Genomic DNA, 15,677 nt, shown 5'->3' on the forward strand with positions numbered 1-15,677 from the left:
AGACCTTGATTGTCAGTACATGCTCACTGAATGAAAGAACGAACGGGAGGAACACTGTTCTCCCCACATGTACATCTTAAATCAGGAAATCGACAGGTCCTCGGACTGCCTCTACATGGATCTTGATTGACAGCTTTCCCAGCGCTGTCAGCCCTGTTCAGAGAACCACTTCAGCCTTTCCTCTCAACTTTATTGAAGCTAATGAATAATTATAATTACAGTAATTATAATTACAAAGAATAATGTGATATTCTGTGAGTACCTTGCCTTTAAAAAGCAAGCCTGACCCACAGATTCGTCACACAGGAGAAATTCTTTTCTCCTCTTGCAGGGCTAGAGATGGAGCCCAGGACCTCACACACGCTGGCCAAGCATCCCACTGCTAAGCTACAGCCCCTGCCCGCACACAGAGGATTCTTAAATCTTAGGTCTTGAGCTGTTCAGCTTTCAGCCCGTCCGAATAAGGATTCTGCTGGCTTGATTCAGTTTCAGACTCTGCTGTGGAACAGTTACCAAACATGGGCAGAGAAGCCTCGCAAGGGGAGGGAGGCCAGGGGTTCAGCTCACAGTTATATAACCACAGAGGAACATGCAAAATCACAAAGCTCCACCTCCCTTAAAAATAGTAAATTCTGAGGATGTCCAACGAGCACATAGGAAGGGCATCTTAGTTGCTGGGCTAATAGCTGGAATATAAGATTCCAGATATCAACACAATGTGATAGGTTTACATAGTTGCTACTTTAAATAACTTTAGACCCTTGATGACCTCATCAAGAACTGTTATGTGCTGTAGTTGTCAGAAACAGTGTACTAAATGCCATTTCTCTTTCACTGACAATGAGTCACAAATGCTGACCTACCAGTGCTGACCTACAGACTGTCCCCAAACAAGACGCATTCCAATAGTTCGTTTCTAAGTCTGTTGTTAGAAGCTGGGAACATAGTTTCCCATAGAAACAATTTTAGACGTGGTGGCTTTGATTGCCAGATACGGCCAAAGGAGCCCATAAGTAATTTTATGAAGGTAACACAATGAACTTCATGAATTTTATGAAGATAGAACGATGCTTTTCTATAAGAAAAATTGTTTTCAATTTCCAAGCTACAATTTCTGGAACCCTCTTCCATTATTGGCCTGAATTCCAAGTGAAGGAGTGCTGAGGTTGGCCAGAGTGTTGGGAGCCCTAGTGGAGCTTGGCTCCAGGGCAGCACAGCCATGACAGGGCCAGCAGAGTCCTGACAGGGGAAGCACTCCTATGACAGGGCAGCCATGATAGGGCCAGCACATCTATCATGGAGGGGGCAGTGCAGCCATGACAGTCACTCCGGTCCTGGTGTTTTTTATTGGTGGGGATTTCCTTTTCCTCTGGCAAGAATTTGCTGTGTTCAGAACATGACCACTCTCTGCTGAGCGTACTCTGTGCTAGAGAACAGTGTCCACATTATTTTGTCTGACTTTCCAAACACTCTCAACATCTCTGAAACCATTTTTACATGCCTTTTAAGGGGGAATGTGAAGGCTTGGGGGTGTTAAGTAATTTACCTAAACTCATACTGGGGGCTAGGACTGAGATCTACCCTATTCTACTCCAGCTCCACTTGTTTCAGGCTTGAGGACCACGTTCCAGAGAGCAGCGGAGCATTTCCAACCGCTCAATGTGTAATTCTCTATTCCATAGCTCTAATCATATCAGCGATCACCCTCCCAGGCATCTGACTCCAGACCACAGAGGCCATCTACGCAGACAATGCAAGGATGAGGTTCTAGAAATCTAATGGCTACCAGACATTCCAACAGGAACAGGCAAAGCCAATGTAAGGATGACTCCTGCCACATAGCAGCTTCAGGCATACTGCAGAGGGCCCCTCGGAGGATACTGGACTGCAGTAAACCCTAAATGGGTGACCTTCAAAAGAAGGTGTGCCTGCAAAGGGCTCAGGAAGCAACACTGGTAAATCACCGGTTCCTTGGGAAGAGACAGGACTAGCTTAACTGCCCAGCATTGCAGAGAATGGGGACATGGGAAAGCTGGATCAGAAGGAGCAAGCACCACTAGAACTTCTGCATTGGAATTCTGCTTTCAAATAGTGCCTACGGGTGGAGGTGGATCTCCTGTCCTGTAACCCTATCAGCTTTTCCTGTCGGCAGGCTAGTAGCTGTAACTATGCATGTATTTGTTTTCCCTGTATTAAAATACACTGTATGGCCTGAAGACATTTTGAGCAATAATAACTTACTTTATGTGTATCTATTTTGCTACTTATGATTATTACATTTGTTTAAAAACTGTGGTTTGTACAATAAGTTCTGATGAGGATGGGGGGGGGCGGACTCACATTCACTTTGGTGAAATTGCGAACTTGTGGAGACACTCTGGAAGTGATTGTGGAGACGTCTTAAAAACCTATACAGAATCTACCACATGACCCAGCTGTGCCACTCCTTGGCATATGCCCAAGGGACTCAACATCCACCTGCATGGAAACCTGCTCAGCTGGGTCACTGCTGCTGTGCTCACAACAGCTATGACATAGAAGCAACTTTAATGTTCTTCAACCGGTAAAGAGAATATGGCACTAGGAAATACTATTCAGCTAAAAGAAAAATAAAATCATGAAAGCTCCTAGTAACTATCACATTGGATGAGGAAATCTAGATTCAGAAAGAAAAACATCACAAGCTTTCTCCTCTGGGGATCCTAGCTCCAAATCTTCAGATGTGAGTGTACCACATAGAGTAACTACAGAAACCAGGAAAGACGAAAGGGACTATGGGGATGGAGAGAAAAAGCAGTTATAGGAAGGGGAAATTGGGATTATGGGGAGTTTAACTGGGAGTGGAATTCGGACATGGAGAGAAAGAGGAGGAAGAGGGAGAAATAACACTAAGAGTGTTTGAAAAACCCATAGGACACTGTACTATTTTATATTTGCCTACAGTTAATATCTAAAAATAAGTGCAGTAAAAATAAAGGTTACAGCGTTTCTAAATAAGTATCAAGTACTGGGGTCCAGAGTTAGTGCTGTAGCTATAGATCCAGACCCTAACGGGTCTAGCTTTGTGAGTTTTGCTCCCATTCGACAATGCTGTAACAAGCTCTCCCTGACTTCCTTTATACTTCAAACTTTAAAAACATTTATGTATACACATGTGTGGGTACATACATGCCAAAGTGTGTGTGTGTGTGTGTGTGTGTGTGTGTGTGTGTGTGTGTGTGTCCTGGGAATCCTAGGGAACACACTCGGGTCAGCAGGCTTGATAAGAGGTGACTGAGCCTCCAAGGCCCTTTATACTTTGTTACAGTGACTTTTATTCTCTCTGGGGCTTACTGTCTCCTTCTGCTAAGGTAGGCCTAGTCCTGGAAGCTTCTAGAGTCCTTACAGTCCTGACTAGGCCTAGGATGTTTTCAGCCCTTGAGACTTAATGCTGAATAAGCTCACCCTTCCTAGGATGTTTTCAGCCCTTGAGACTCACTGCTGAATAAACTCACCCTTCCTAGATCTTTCTGAACCCTGGCTGGCTGGTTCAACTCAGCTGTTCTGGCTCAAACTCCTCTCCAAGCTGACTGAGTCAAATGGGCTTCCTTCTTGGCCTCTGACTGAATTGGTCTGCTTAGCCTCATAACTAATTCTGGCAATCTGTTCTACTTTTCTGGCCCCTTCTCATTCTTTGGCTCATTCTGTCTCTACCTCTGTCTTGCTTGTTCTCTCTTCAACCTGTTTCTTTAAAACTCTCCCTGTAAAACCATCTCCTCCCTGCACTGCTCCCTCTTATGTTGCCTCTCTATCCTCTCTTCTCCTGAGAGTCAGGCGTATCTGTTCTGTCATATCTTTTTCTGATTCATCATTTTGTCTGCCACTCAATTAGATACCACTTTCACACATGGGTGCTTCCTTCTACAAACTAACTTTACCTTCATTGTTTTGGATTAAAGGTGTGTGCTAAGGGCACGACTGCATTCCAGCCAATAAAGGTATGGGCTAAGGGCTGATCCAGAACACAACTAGAGGCAGGTTTGCTTTTCAGTAAATAACACAATCTTGGGTTCACAGAGTGATCTAATGTCCTGCCACCATACCTCATACTACCTTTGAACCTGCTCATTTACGTTTTTGTCACCAGTATCTAGAGCAAAGTTTTGCAAAGACAAGCCAGTGACTGTCAAACATTCTGAAGAGTGGATAAAAGCATCAAACATATGTGGGTAACAGGTACAAGTAATGCCCTGAACAACTTCACCGATCCTAAGGTAATAGGATATAAGAGAAGGGATAACGTTTTTCCTATCTCGAAAATTTAAGTTTAATGAAACTCTGTGGAGACGTGTCAATGAAAAAACTCAGACAACACAGGAGTCAGACACTGGGAGGAGACATTGAAGCCTTCCAGGACCCAGCAGGTATGTCATGAGCAACAGTGGAGTTTGGTCTAAAACGAAAAGCGGGGTGAAAATGATGGTGGTAAGATTGGGAAGTCCAACTGTGTGGGAAGGGCTCAAAGCAGAACACAAAACACTAATAGGGCAGATCAAGGAGTGTCATTTTGCACGAGGAGGAAGCTTGAGTGGCAACCATTCGACACAGTTGAAAGGACTGAGGGGGAAAACTGCCTCAACCATAACAGCTGCCTGATAGTCTGCCAGAATCAGGCCATTTATAAATTACAGTTCAGTTACTGACAAGCAGAGGTGAGAAGCCCTTCGAGGCTGGAGATCAGCATGTAACCCTTTCATGTCAAATATCAGGGAGGTGCTCCAGGCCTACAGGGATGAAAGGGACAGAAGTCAACACGGCCTCGGGAGCTTCTGCCGAACAGAGCAAAAGCCATCTGTCTCTTCGGATTATATTTGACTCTAAGGTTCTGGTCTTATTGCTAAGATGGTCTTATAATGCAGTCCACACTGCAGCTCACTATAGCTGTCCCTGCTGATGACCATCTGCTGGAAAAGCTGAAGGACCTCCTCAGACACTTGATCACAGTTAGGCAAAAGCACTGGGATATCTAGACACTGTATTCCCAGAAGTCATACCATGTGAAATACTGAGGCAGTTCCAAAATGGAGGATCTTCTGGATCCATTAAGGAAAACAATGCGATTATTTTATGTGCTATTTTTTATCTGTTAAAAAAAAAATGGACATGGGCCATTTCAATCCCTGAAGATGCAAACTGACTTTATTTAAGTATTTGCAAAGGCAGAATAACAGTTTGTTCCAGTTGACCTAAGAATTAAACCAAATAGCTGTAATGGAAACTCACTGAGCACGGTCAAACCAGTCAGATGTGGGTCTCCAGAGCTGACCCAGCATCCCGCACTGGAAACAAGTGCACGCAAAAGGCAGGTTACTTAAACATGCTAACAACCACAGCTGGATCGAAAAACATACATCTACTCGATTTAAATGACTTAAAAGTTCCCATAGTTACTTTTCAAAATGTTATGAGAAACATGATGCCTTCCAAGTTGGGGCTTACAGAGTAACTCAGGCTTTGCCTCAAGTGCAGTCTCCATGGTGGAAAGAGGTGATTTGAGTGTTTTCAGAAAGTACTTGGGGCTTTGACTCTCGAGCACCAATCTTCAGCCTGGTGACTGTGGAAAATTATATGTTTACTTTTCCACTAATGAAACCTAACTAAATGCAAAATTGTCCACAATTCTGTTTTGATAAAGGAGTCTCAGCTGACTTTAAGCAAATCTTTTAAACAAACAAAAATTTCTTAGAAATAAACTACTTGTTTTTCAGTGGAGATGTTCAAGGCCTTGAAGTCACAGCCCTTCTTCCTCTTCTCTTCTGTAAAACTCAGCTCTGTCCGCCTGTCTTGTACTCATTTTAGAAGATTAATTCTTCATGAATAGGAACTTTGTTTTGGTCAAGGAATTCATTCTCCGAACTCCCACAAATGTGCCAAGAGATATGTTTAGAAATGTTCTTTCAATAAGTCTGAAATAAGACGAAAACCAAATGTCCACCAAACTTGGCTCAACAAATTTACATTACATCTTCATAAGACACACTAGAGAGCGAGTGAGTGAATTCAACTGTGGCCTAACCTGTGGATATCTCACATTTTACGTGGAAGACAAACAGTTTTAGTGATACACATGGCATGGCCTAACATGTTTGTGTTGTTTCAGAATTGCAGTTGAATATTGCAGGGACAAAATGTTCCCAATATTGCATAAACGGTTCAAGAACACATGGAATGATAAAATGTCCAAATATCTTTTAGGAAGTAAATATAACATGGGTACTAAATTTATAAAAAAATATTTCATAAGAACATGCGTGAGGGAGATATGAATGGCTATACAATAAGAAACATTAATACCATTTTATCTCAGTAGATTTAAGAAGATCATAACATTTTCCACAGATGAAGGAAAACCTTTGACAAATCCAATGGGCTTTCTGTCTAAAAATACTCAAAACATAAACAAACAGAATGATCGTCTACGGTTATAGGCATGAAAAAGGCAACTTGGCACTGACCAGGAAGTGTCTTCCCTGACGGCTGGCCTTCATAGTACTAGAAGGTGCTATGCAGGCTGCTTGGGGGGAAAAGTCATTATCAGTCTTAACCAGCTCTGAACCTTGTGAGTTGACTAAGCAGGCGAGCTATGCCCATAGAGGCAATAATGGTACAGATGTTGCGGGTGTAACCCACCACTTTGTTTGGATTTAATGCCCATTCCACAGAAGAAATACCTGGTACTTATAAAACTGGCCAAGAACGCATGGTTGCAAGCAGCACATTTTGTTCAATGAACATACCATCAAACCATCACCTGAACTCACACCTCTACATGCAGCAAGAAGGTCCTGCCTTGGAGCTGGGCATAGAGGTGCATGCCTGAAATCCCAGAACTTGGGAAGTGGAGGCAGGCAGATTTCTGCACATTCAAGGTCAGCCTGGTTGAAATACTGAGTTCCAGGACAGCCAGGGCTACATAGTGAGACTGTTTGAAACCAAAACCAAAACCAAACAAAACAAACAAAAATGGGGGGGGGGGGCGAAGGGAGGGGACAAACAGACAGAGACCACCTCACTAATGGCAAGCAGATGCTGATACTATGTCTCCCAGACTCTAGCATCATGAGCTAACTGAATCATCTTTCTAAATTACCCAGAGGGTTGAGTTTGGAGATGCAGATAACAGAGCAGAGCAACAGGCATAAACCTACAGGTGCTTGAGGAGGAGCTCATAAGTGCCAGCACTTGAACTCTCCCAGGTTTAATCCTTACCACCACAAAATTAATAAAATTAGACTAATATGTAAAATCAATCACCTTTAGGTATGTAAATAATGCCAGCTAAAAGATAAAATGCGAGAGAAAACACCTTGTAGATGGAAACAAACAAACAAAAAAAATCCCAAATATACTTAAGGACCATAAAAATACATGGAAAAATGACAAAAACTATTATTGAAAGAACACTGAAGAATACTTGACTACAAAAATATCCTTTTTTTCTTAGATAAATTGCTCTGTTTCTGAGTTAATTTACAAATTTAATGCAAATGTCAAGAAGTTTTCTGGACTGAAACTAATGTTCAATTTTAAGGCAGTTTGTCAACTTTGGACTTAGGGAAGAATGAACTGTGATCGGGGTGGGGGCTGCACGGTGGTGCTCCTCTGGGGAATAAACTTTCTTAGAGTGGGTTCCATTCTCCTCCCCTGGTTTATTGCCAGTAGTATTATTAAATCATCCAGTTTCCAAAAGAAGCTGAAAAGTCTCCATTCTAATGAGTCACCATGTAGCCTGAATATGCTAGTAACTGATTTAAACTTAAAATAGGAATTGTGTGATGTCATAACCACCATGCCTAGCTATCCAGACACGTAGAGTTGTCCAGGAGCTGCAGGACAGGTACCTGGACCACCCCAGGGGGCTCCTATCCTGGACTTCCCCATGGTGGGCCAGTATGGAGGTGGATTCCCCCCTAGTGGTGGTTACAGAGCTCCTGCCCCTGGAGGACCCTATGGGTGCCCCGTGTTGGAGGAATCCCTTCTGGAACTCCAGGCGGACCATATGGCGGTGGACCACCAGGAGGTCCCAATGGTCAGCTACCTCCAAGTCCCTATGGTACCCAGCAGCCTGGACCTTATGGACCGGGGTGTCCCCACCAACCCCCCAATGTGGATCCTGAGGCCGACTCCTGGTTCCAGTCGGTGGATGCCAATGGCAGTGGCTATATCTCCCTCAAGGAGCTGAAGCTGGCCCTGGTCAACTCCAACTGGTCCTCATGCAATGACGAGACAGGCCTCATGAGGATAAACGTGTTTTGACAAGACCGAGGCTGGCCGCATTGATGCCGACATCTTCTCAGCCTTACGGAAATCCCTCCAGCCGTGGAGGAGCCTCTTTGAGCAGTGTGACCGGGACCACTCGGGATCCATTCGCTCCACAGAGCTGCAGTAAGCGCTGTCCCAGATGGGCTACAACCTGAGCCCTCAGTTCACACAGCTCCCGGTTTCCCAATACTGCACGCGCTCTGCCATTCCCACCATGCAGCTGGACTGCTTCATCAAGGTGTGTGCCCAGCTGCAGGTGTTGACTGAGGCCTTCCGCGAGGATACCACTGTACAGGGCAACATCCGGCTCAGCTCTGAGGACTTTGTCGCCATGACAGCTTCAAGGATGCTATGATCCAGCCTACCTAAAGGGCTTGGCGCACACCAGGGGATGTGGGCCTCTCCTTTCCTCCTCTCCTAGCAGATAGTGTTTCCTAGCCTGAGCTAGAAAGTACAGAGGTTGGCTATCCTGGGCTGTGGAGTGGCCCGGCCCTGGAGTAGGGGCCCTATAGTAACAATGGAGTTAAGTGTCTGGTCAGCTGTCCTGGCCTCTGGCTTTTCCCCTCTTCTCCCTGATGCCAGTGCTAAGTGCTCATTGGCTGGCCTACCTGTCATCCCTGACGGAGACCACCAGGCCAGAAGAGCCCAGTTTCTGCACCGTGGAGTCAGACTGAGCGGGAGGGAGATTTTCTGGGACCAGAGCCTGGGATTCCTCGGCTCCCTCAATTCTTGTATCTTAACATTAATTTTCTTGAGGCTATGCCTACACAAGAAGCTTGGGCATTCTGCCATCTCGGCCATATCTGATGAGGCTCATGGCCTCCAAAACTCAGACCCCTCGCTGGCTTGCCACATTCCACTCAGCTTCCCTCCCCAGGGACATCCTACTGCCAACATTGTTTGTAATTTGCTTTTTTTTTCTTTCCCATCTGGGGCCAAACTGTAAGCGTCAATAAAAGAAAGACTCCACAGTCCCATGTTTCCCACCATGAAAAAAATTAAATAAAATAAAAATAAACTTAAAATAGGGTCTGAGGGCGTGGTCCGTGTTAGAGTACTTGCTCTGCGTGCTTGAGGACTTAAGTTCAAATCCCCAGCATGCATCTGCAACCTCAGCACTGTGAGGCAAACCCCGGTGGGCAGGGCTTGGGTGGGGGTGGGGAGTCACTGGCCAGCCAATAGCTGAGTAGTAAGCTCCAAATTCAGTGAAGAGATCCTGCCTTAAAAAATCAAGGCATACAGGGAGATAGGAACAGAGAAATGTACTTGGTATTTACTTCTCTTCTTTACACACGCGCGCACACACGCGCGCGCGCACACACACACACACACACACACACACACACACAAACGTGCACGCTCTATGGTTGGGTACATTAAATCCATTTTTGTAGATCACATCTAGTCTACTTGCTGCCAAAGTTTGGCTTTTTTGGAAATAAGCAACCTTTTTCTGTAAAAGGTCAAAAAGCAAATATTTTTGGCTTTATAATCTACTCATAATCTCCCATTTCACATTCTTACTTGTAACTCAAAAAATACAAAAGACAATAAAAAAAAGTTGTATGCGTAACTTTGAATTTATCTTTCATGGTGATAGTTTACCCACTTACGTTCACCCTGAAATTCAACCTCCAGTACCCCAGAAAAGTCTGGCACCTGACCTAACCTCTTGTTACATCTTCCTCATTTGCTTGGAAGCCAGGCTTGGGTAATGCATAATCCACTAAGAGGATCAGCTCCTCCTGGCAGAGAAACATCTAGGAAGTTGCCCTCTGAAGAGAGCCCCTCATTGGGAGACAAGGCTCTATCATTTGTTAGACTTCGATGGTCTCAGCTCACGTTAGACACCTGCCTCAGCCACGGCTCCTACCACTGTGCTAAGCAGCACTTGTGCCTCTGCTGGGCCTGCCAGTCGGATTTATTCTCTAGTTTCCTAAAGATATATATGCTAAATGTAAGGGCAGCAGCATCCACCCAAGGCAGACCAAGAACGTACACACTGCCAGTCACATAGTGAATATCAGAGGCAAGCTCTCACTCCTGGAGCAGATACTATTTGAGAGACGGACAAGATGACGTGTGGAGGACACTGGGTAGGTGGATATCAGCTCCCCAGTATCTTCAGGACTTGCAGAAGATACCGGGATCCCCAGGGCTGCGTGATTTACTCAGTTGAGCTAGGTCCTAGGTCACTTGTAACATGATCCCAGGCCAACTCAAGTTGAACCTCATACATCTTCAGCTTGACAGGAAAGTAGCCTAAAACTATCAAATTACCTGGAGCGTCCCTGGACCAATGGCCCAGTCTTATCAGTGTTTCCAGTTCTATACAGCAGTGAAACCTAAGGCATTCTCACAGATTAACAGACTAGTCACATGTTCTCACAGAGTTCTGGTTTTTAAACAGCCATCATGAAGATCAGGTAAGAAATCTATGAGAGTCTTTACTGTGTTCACGAGGGGTAGTGAAACTAAGGACTGGTCATCTCCTAGTTATTTCCCTACATTCTGTTATCACTGCTGCTCTTTCGATTATTTTTATCTCCGCACCTGAGGGTGGAAACATCACATGAGCCAGAATGAGGCACCTGCCTGTAATCTCAACATTTATGAGGCTGAAGAAGAGGACCAAGAGTTCAAGGTTACCCTCAGCTACATAAATTGAGGCCAGCTGGGCTATGTGAGAACCTGTTCTCCGAAATGGCTGGTGGGATGGCTTAGCAGGTACAACACTCGCTCCATAAGCCTGAGTTCAATCCCCAGAATCCACATTTAAAAAACAAAGCAAACGAAACAGAACAAACAAAAAACAAAACAAAACCAGAAAAGCTAGCACAGTGGTGTGTGGCTCTAACCTCGCAGTCTTGGGGCAAGATGGGAAACAGACACAGGGGAGTTACCTGGATGGAGGCTCTTTGGTGTCAGGAAATAGAAGGCAGGAAAGAAACAAGAAGACTGACTCAACAGGGCAAATAGGTGAGAGCTGTTCCTCTGAGCACCCTTGGTCTCTACTGTGTACGCCTATGCATGTCCTGCCTGCCCCCGTTAATCAAGTTCTCAAAACCTCCGGAAATGACAAGAACACTGCAAGAGCTTGGCCTGCCTAGGTAGACCCTCCTCCTCTGTGCACTATCATCACCTTGGCAGTGTGAACCACCACGCCAGGCATATTTCTAACACATGAACACTGCATATCAGTGCACTCTCCCTCCAGAGTCGTCTATTAACCATTTACCGGGGCGTTAGTGGCCAAGGGAGTGCCATAATGTCATTAGTCCATGAATGCTGCCCACCTCACTCATTCCTTTCCATCCTCCTGAAGATCCAACTCTGGAGTTACCTGCTCTCAGAACGGCACCTCAGCGACTATGAGAAAAGGCTGCTGTTTTGAATATAGAAACACTTTAAACAGGGGAGCAAGCAATAAATAAGTGACTTCTGAAAACTCTTAAGAATTTCCACATTTAGTATTGTATTTTTTTTTCAATTTTTTTTCCTTTTCTTTTGCAGTCCAGGCTAGTCTCAAACTCATAGCAATCCTTCTGCCTCAGTATCCCAAGTGTCATGGCTTAAAGCATGATGGACCGTGCTAAGCTCTGTGCTTCTATTTCATACATCAAATTCTTCATCCAGTGAAAAGATCTGTGGCCCTAACAACATAAACTGGCCCCAAGAACAAACAATGGTGGACCCGTCTGCACTGCCCACAGCCAGGAAAGGATTAAGTAGACCCAGAGCAACTCCTGAAGATACAAAGGCTGATTCACTAGCAGACGGTCTGGGTGCCATTTGGGTCATTTCAGAACGGAGCAGTTAGCTCAAGTAACAGAAGGAAGATATTAAAGCCTGCGTAGTGGTCCCTGCCATACTGGCTTTTGTCTTTAATTTATAGTGTCTGCAAAGTGACTACGCTGAACTTGTTTTATTTAAAAGAACAGGTTAGCAGAGGCTGGGGGGAACTCACACTGTTTCATGTGCTCTAAGAACACAGACATTCCGTCTTCGGAAAGGACATAAACCAAGACAGTGGGCCATGGGCTTGCTCTTCCCAGTGGAAAGGCACGAAGCACTAGAGCAAAGCAGTCTCCGTGCCTGAGGAGCTGTAATTCTAAACTGAAGGCAGAACAGTTGATGCGCTGTTTCATTTGCAAAGCTGTAGCAGCAGACTGAATGTCATAAATGCTCCACCAAGTACTGAGGTAAAGTACTGAGATTTGGGTTTAAAGGTTATTTCTGTCTGTCTGTGTCTGTCTTTCTCTCTCCCGGTATGTGTGTGTGTCTGTCTTTGTGACAGAGCACTCAAATGCATTCAGTATTTCGTATTTGAATGAAACAGACACTCTACCATGTTGTGACTTTGTTCTTGAGAATCCCATGCACTCCCAACTTGACTGGGATGGGGAGCTGTTTGCTCCACTCTGCTTCAATGAGTACTGTGGGACAGTTACCGAAAAAGGAGAACACCCTTAATGTGTACTTTATTAAAAACTGAAAAATTAAAATAAACAATTAACAGTTAGACGATAATTGGGTAACATCAGTTAAAGGTTTAAAGCTTGACATATTTACAAGCCCACAGATCCTTGTTCAGCACCGAACACTTTAGTCTACGTAGTCAAAGTCTTCTGGAATTCCAAAGTTTTTATCAATTTTAGTTTCTTCAAACCCATATTTTCTTTTGGCCCAGGATTTTATTGCAAATATGTTATCTAAAAAAAAAATAAAAACTGTTTTTAACACCATAATCATAAAACATCCTAATCTAACGATCTGTGTCCATGCTGAGCTTTCATTACTCTGAGATACATGCAAATGAGAAGTGGTCTGCTCCTTAGAATGACGGAGAACAGGGCAGCTTCCGGCCGTCCCCCACATTCTGAGATTCTCCAATTAGAATTATAATTCCTCAGACATGGAGACTGCTTTGCTCTCGTGCTTGGTGCCTTTCCACTGGAAAGAGCAAGCCCATGGCCCACTGTCTTACAGAAATGTGAAACTGCTCCACTCCCTCAGCACGTCCAGCTGCTCCTGCTCTCAGAGGAAGCACTTTCTCTCCAGACTCCTGTCCTTCCAGTCGGAGTAATGGCTTCCAGATAAGCAGGCCAGCCTGAGGGACCAGGCGAGAGGAGTGGAAAGGGTTCGCCTCTTAAAATAACACAGAAGCAGATGTGTCCTCAGCATCCTTACAGGGATTTGTACTGTACTACTGAAAAAACGGTTGCACCTAGTTAAAGGAATTTACCCCAAAGGGGAAACCCCAGAGTGTATAAAAAGATTTCGAGATAAGAGTCTTCACCCAAAAGGGATGTCGATACCTGCTCCTAAGGCATCACTGATGCAAGGGACGCAGCCAGTGCCAATGTGCAAAGGCAGCTGCCCTGAGGAGTAAGAACAACAGTCTTCCCCAACTCTCAATCTACACAGTTCTCATATATTACATAATGTCTAATTAAAATGCTTTCCACAAACACAAGAACAATGGCACAGGTTTTCCAAGTCTGTCAGAGTATAGTGTATTACTAGTAAAAATCAATAAAAGATTAAAGCAAAACCTTCCTAAGTGCTGTGGCCATATCATGTCATTCTTCCTTCTAGCCACCAACCACACAGCTTACAATGTTCTAGAGGAAAAACCTTTGAAAAAAGTTGATTAACTTAAAATGGGAGTCATTAAGGTAGACCCTAGCAAAACCTGATTGGTGTCTTTATAATTGAGACACAAAGAGAGATGGATCATCAGTTAGCAGAGGGAAGAGGATGGGAAGACTTAGGAGAAGGCAGCCATGGGCAAGGCAGAGCGGCCTCAAAGGAAACAGGACCCAAGCCTTCAGACTGGTGAGAAGTCACTTCTGTTGCTAAAACTACTCTGTAGTATCTAATCTGCTATCCTGAAAGTCAATGCGTGGAACTGGAGTCTCCTTTAATAAACTATTTCCATGGACTTGTTTCTAAGTATTAAATAAATATAAATTTGGAATTCAATTTTCTTTCTAGAGTAAATACTACCACCTGACATGGGAAAAAGAGTGCTGTACCCTAGCTGGATAGAAAGGCACTGAACTGTAGCATCTTTGGGTCTGGTTATTTATATGTTTGTGTTGTTGTGTGTGTAATTCTCTAAAGAATCAACAGTGCTAACAAAATGCCACTGTTTTTATAAGAATGTGTTATAGAAAGCTAACAAGGTTTTTTGCAGTGAACTCAATTCACTTCATGCACTAAGATGCCTTTGGATTCCTAGCACAGAAAACAAAGTCTCTATACTGAATTTATTATGATGTAATTTGTTAAGTAAGATGTAAAGTATCAACAAAACTTTGGCAAGGTTGAACAGTTCATCTATATTTAAGACCCTGGGGGGGTTGGGGATTTAGCTCAGTGGTAGAGCGCTTGCCTAGGAAGCGCAAGGCCCTGGGTTTGGTCTCCAGCTCCGAAAAAAAGAACCAAAAAAAAAAAAAAAAAGACCCTGGGTTATCTTTCATTCTCTAAACTAAAACACTAAATTCTTAGACAATATTCTTTTAAAAATATTACATGTTTTGATGTGTCTGTTTTCATGGGATCTGTGTGTGCAAGTGTGTCTATGGCTGTGCTTGGGCTTTCTCTTTCTCTTTCATTTGTTTTGTCTGCTTCTAGTTTGTTTTTATTTTATCAGACTTTTCTTAGATGTCTCTATGTATTCTAATGGGAGAGAAAAAGAAAGGGTGTGCATTTGGGTGGTGGGAAAGTAGGAAGGATTCTGGGAGGAGTTGGGAGGGAACCATAGTCAGAATATATTGTATTCTTAAAAAATCTATTGGTGGTACACACCTTTAATCCCAGCACTGGGAAGACAGTGGAAGGTGGATCTCTAAGTTCAAGGCCTGCCTGGTCTACAGAGTACAGCCAGGACTACACAGAGAAGCTCAAACAGACAAAATAAAACAATATGTATTTATTATATTGTGGTGGTTTGAATAGGAATGGTCCCCATTGACTCATGTGTTTGAATTCTTGGCCCATAGGGATTAGCACTTTTAAGAGGTGTAGCCTTGTTGGAGTGGGTGTGGCTTTATTGGAGGAAGTGTGTCACTGTGGGGGTGGGCTTTGAGCTCTTATATACTCAGGCTATGCCCAATGTGGTAAAAAGTCTGTTGCCTGTAGATGGACATGTGGAACTCTCAGTTCCTCCAGCACTATGTATGCCTGTATGACACCATGCTTCCCGCCATAACAATGGACTAAACCTCTGAAACTCTAAGCCAGCTCCAAGTAAATGTCCTTTATAAGAGTTGCCTTGGTTATGGTGTCTCTTCACAGCAATAGAACGCTGACTAAGTCTGAAGTGTGTATGTCCATGTTTGCATGAGTTTATTTATACCCCCTCAGGAGCC

At 44.0% G+C, this 15,677-nt stretch overlaps 1 protein-coding gene, 1 long non-coding RNA gene and 1 pseudogene across 5 annotated transcripts in view; 2 read left to right on the top strand and 1 right to left on the bottom strand.

Annotated features, from left to right (window-relative positions):
• The window catches only part of LOC134485933 (uncharacterized), a 31,662-nt gene extending 28,872 nt beyond the window's left edge, over window positions 1–2,790 (top strand). The window contains exon 3 of the long non-coding RNA XR_010064351.1: window positions 1,683–2,790. This is a non-coding gene — a long non-coding RNA (uncharacterized LOC134485933). The remainder of the gene's footprint in view (window positions 1–1,682) is intronic.
• Window positions 2,791–7,042: 4,252 nt separating this feature from the next.
• On the top strand, window positions 7,043–9,431 carry LOC103691596 (peflin pseudogene; annotated as a pseudogene).
• A 3,317-nt stretch (window positions 9,432–12,748) lies between these two features.
• The window catches only part of Mnd1 (meiotic nuclear divisions 1), a 62,602-nt gene continuing 59,673 nt past the window's right edge, over window positions 12,749–15,677 (bottom strand). For 3 of the 4 annotated variants that reach the window (XM_063281594.1, XM_063281592.1, XM_063281593.1), the window contains one exon: window positions 12,766–13,013. In XM_063281594.1, coding sequence (XP_063137664.1) covers window positions 12,907–13,013 — 107 coding nt within the window. In that variant the 3' untranslated portion in view covers window positions 12,766–12,906. Of the gene's footprint in view, window positions 13,014–15,677 lie in introns of all 4 variants that reach the window. The other variant, NM_001398663.1, reaches the window with a different exon arrangement.

The sequence above is a fragment of the Rattus norvegicus genome, chromosome 2 (assembly GCF_036323735.1).
Source record: "Rattus norvegicus strain BN/NHsdMcwi chromosome 2, GRCr8, whole genome shotgun sequence".
In the NCBI taxonomy this organism is placed as follows: domain Eukaryota; kingdom Metazoa; phylum Chordata; class Mammalia; order Rodentia; family Muridae; genus Rattus; species Rattus norvegicus.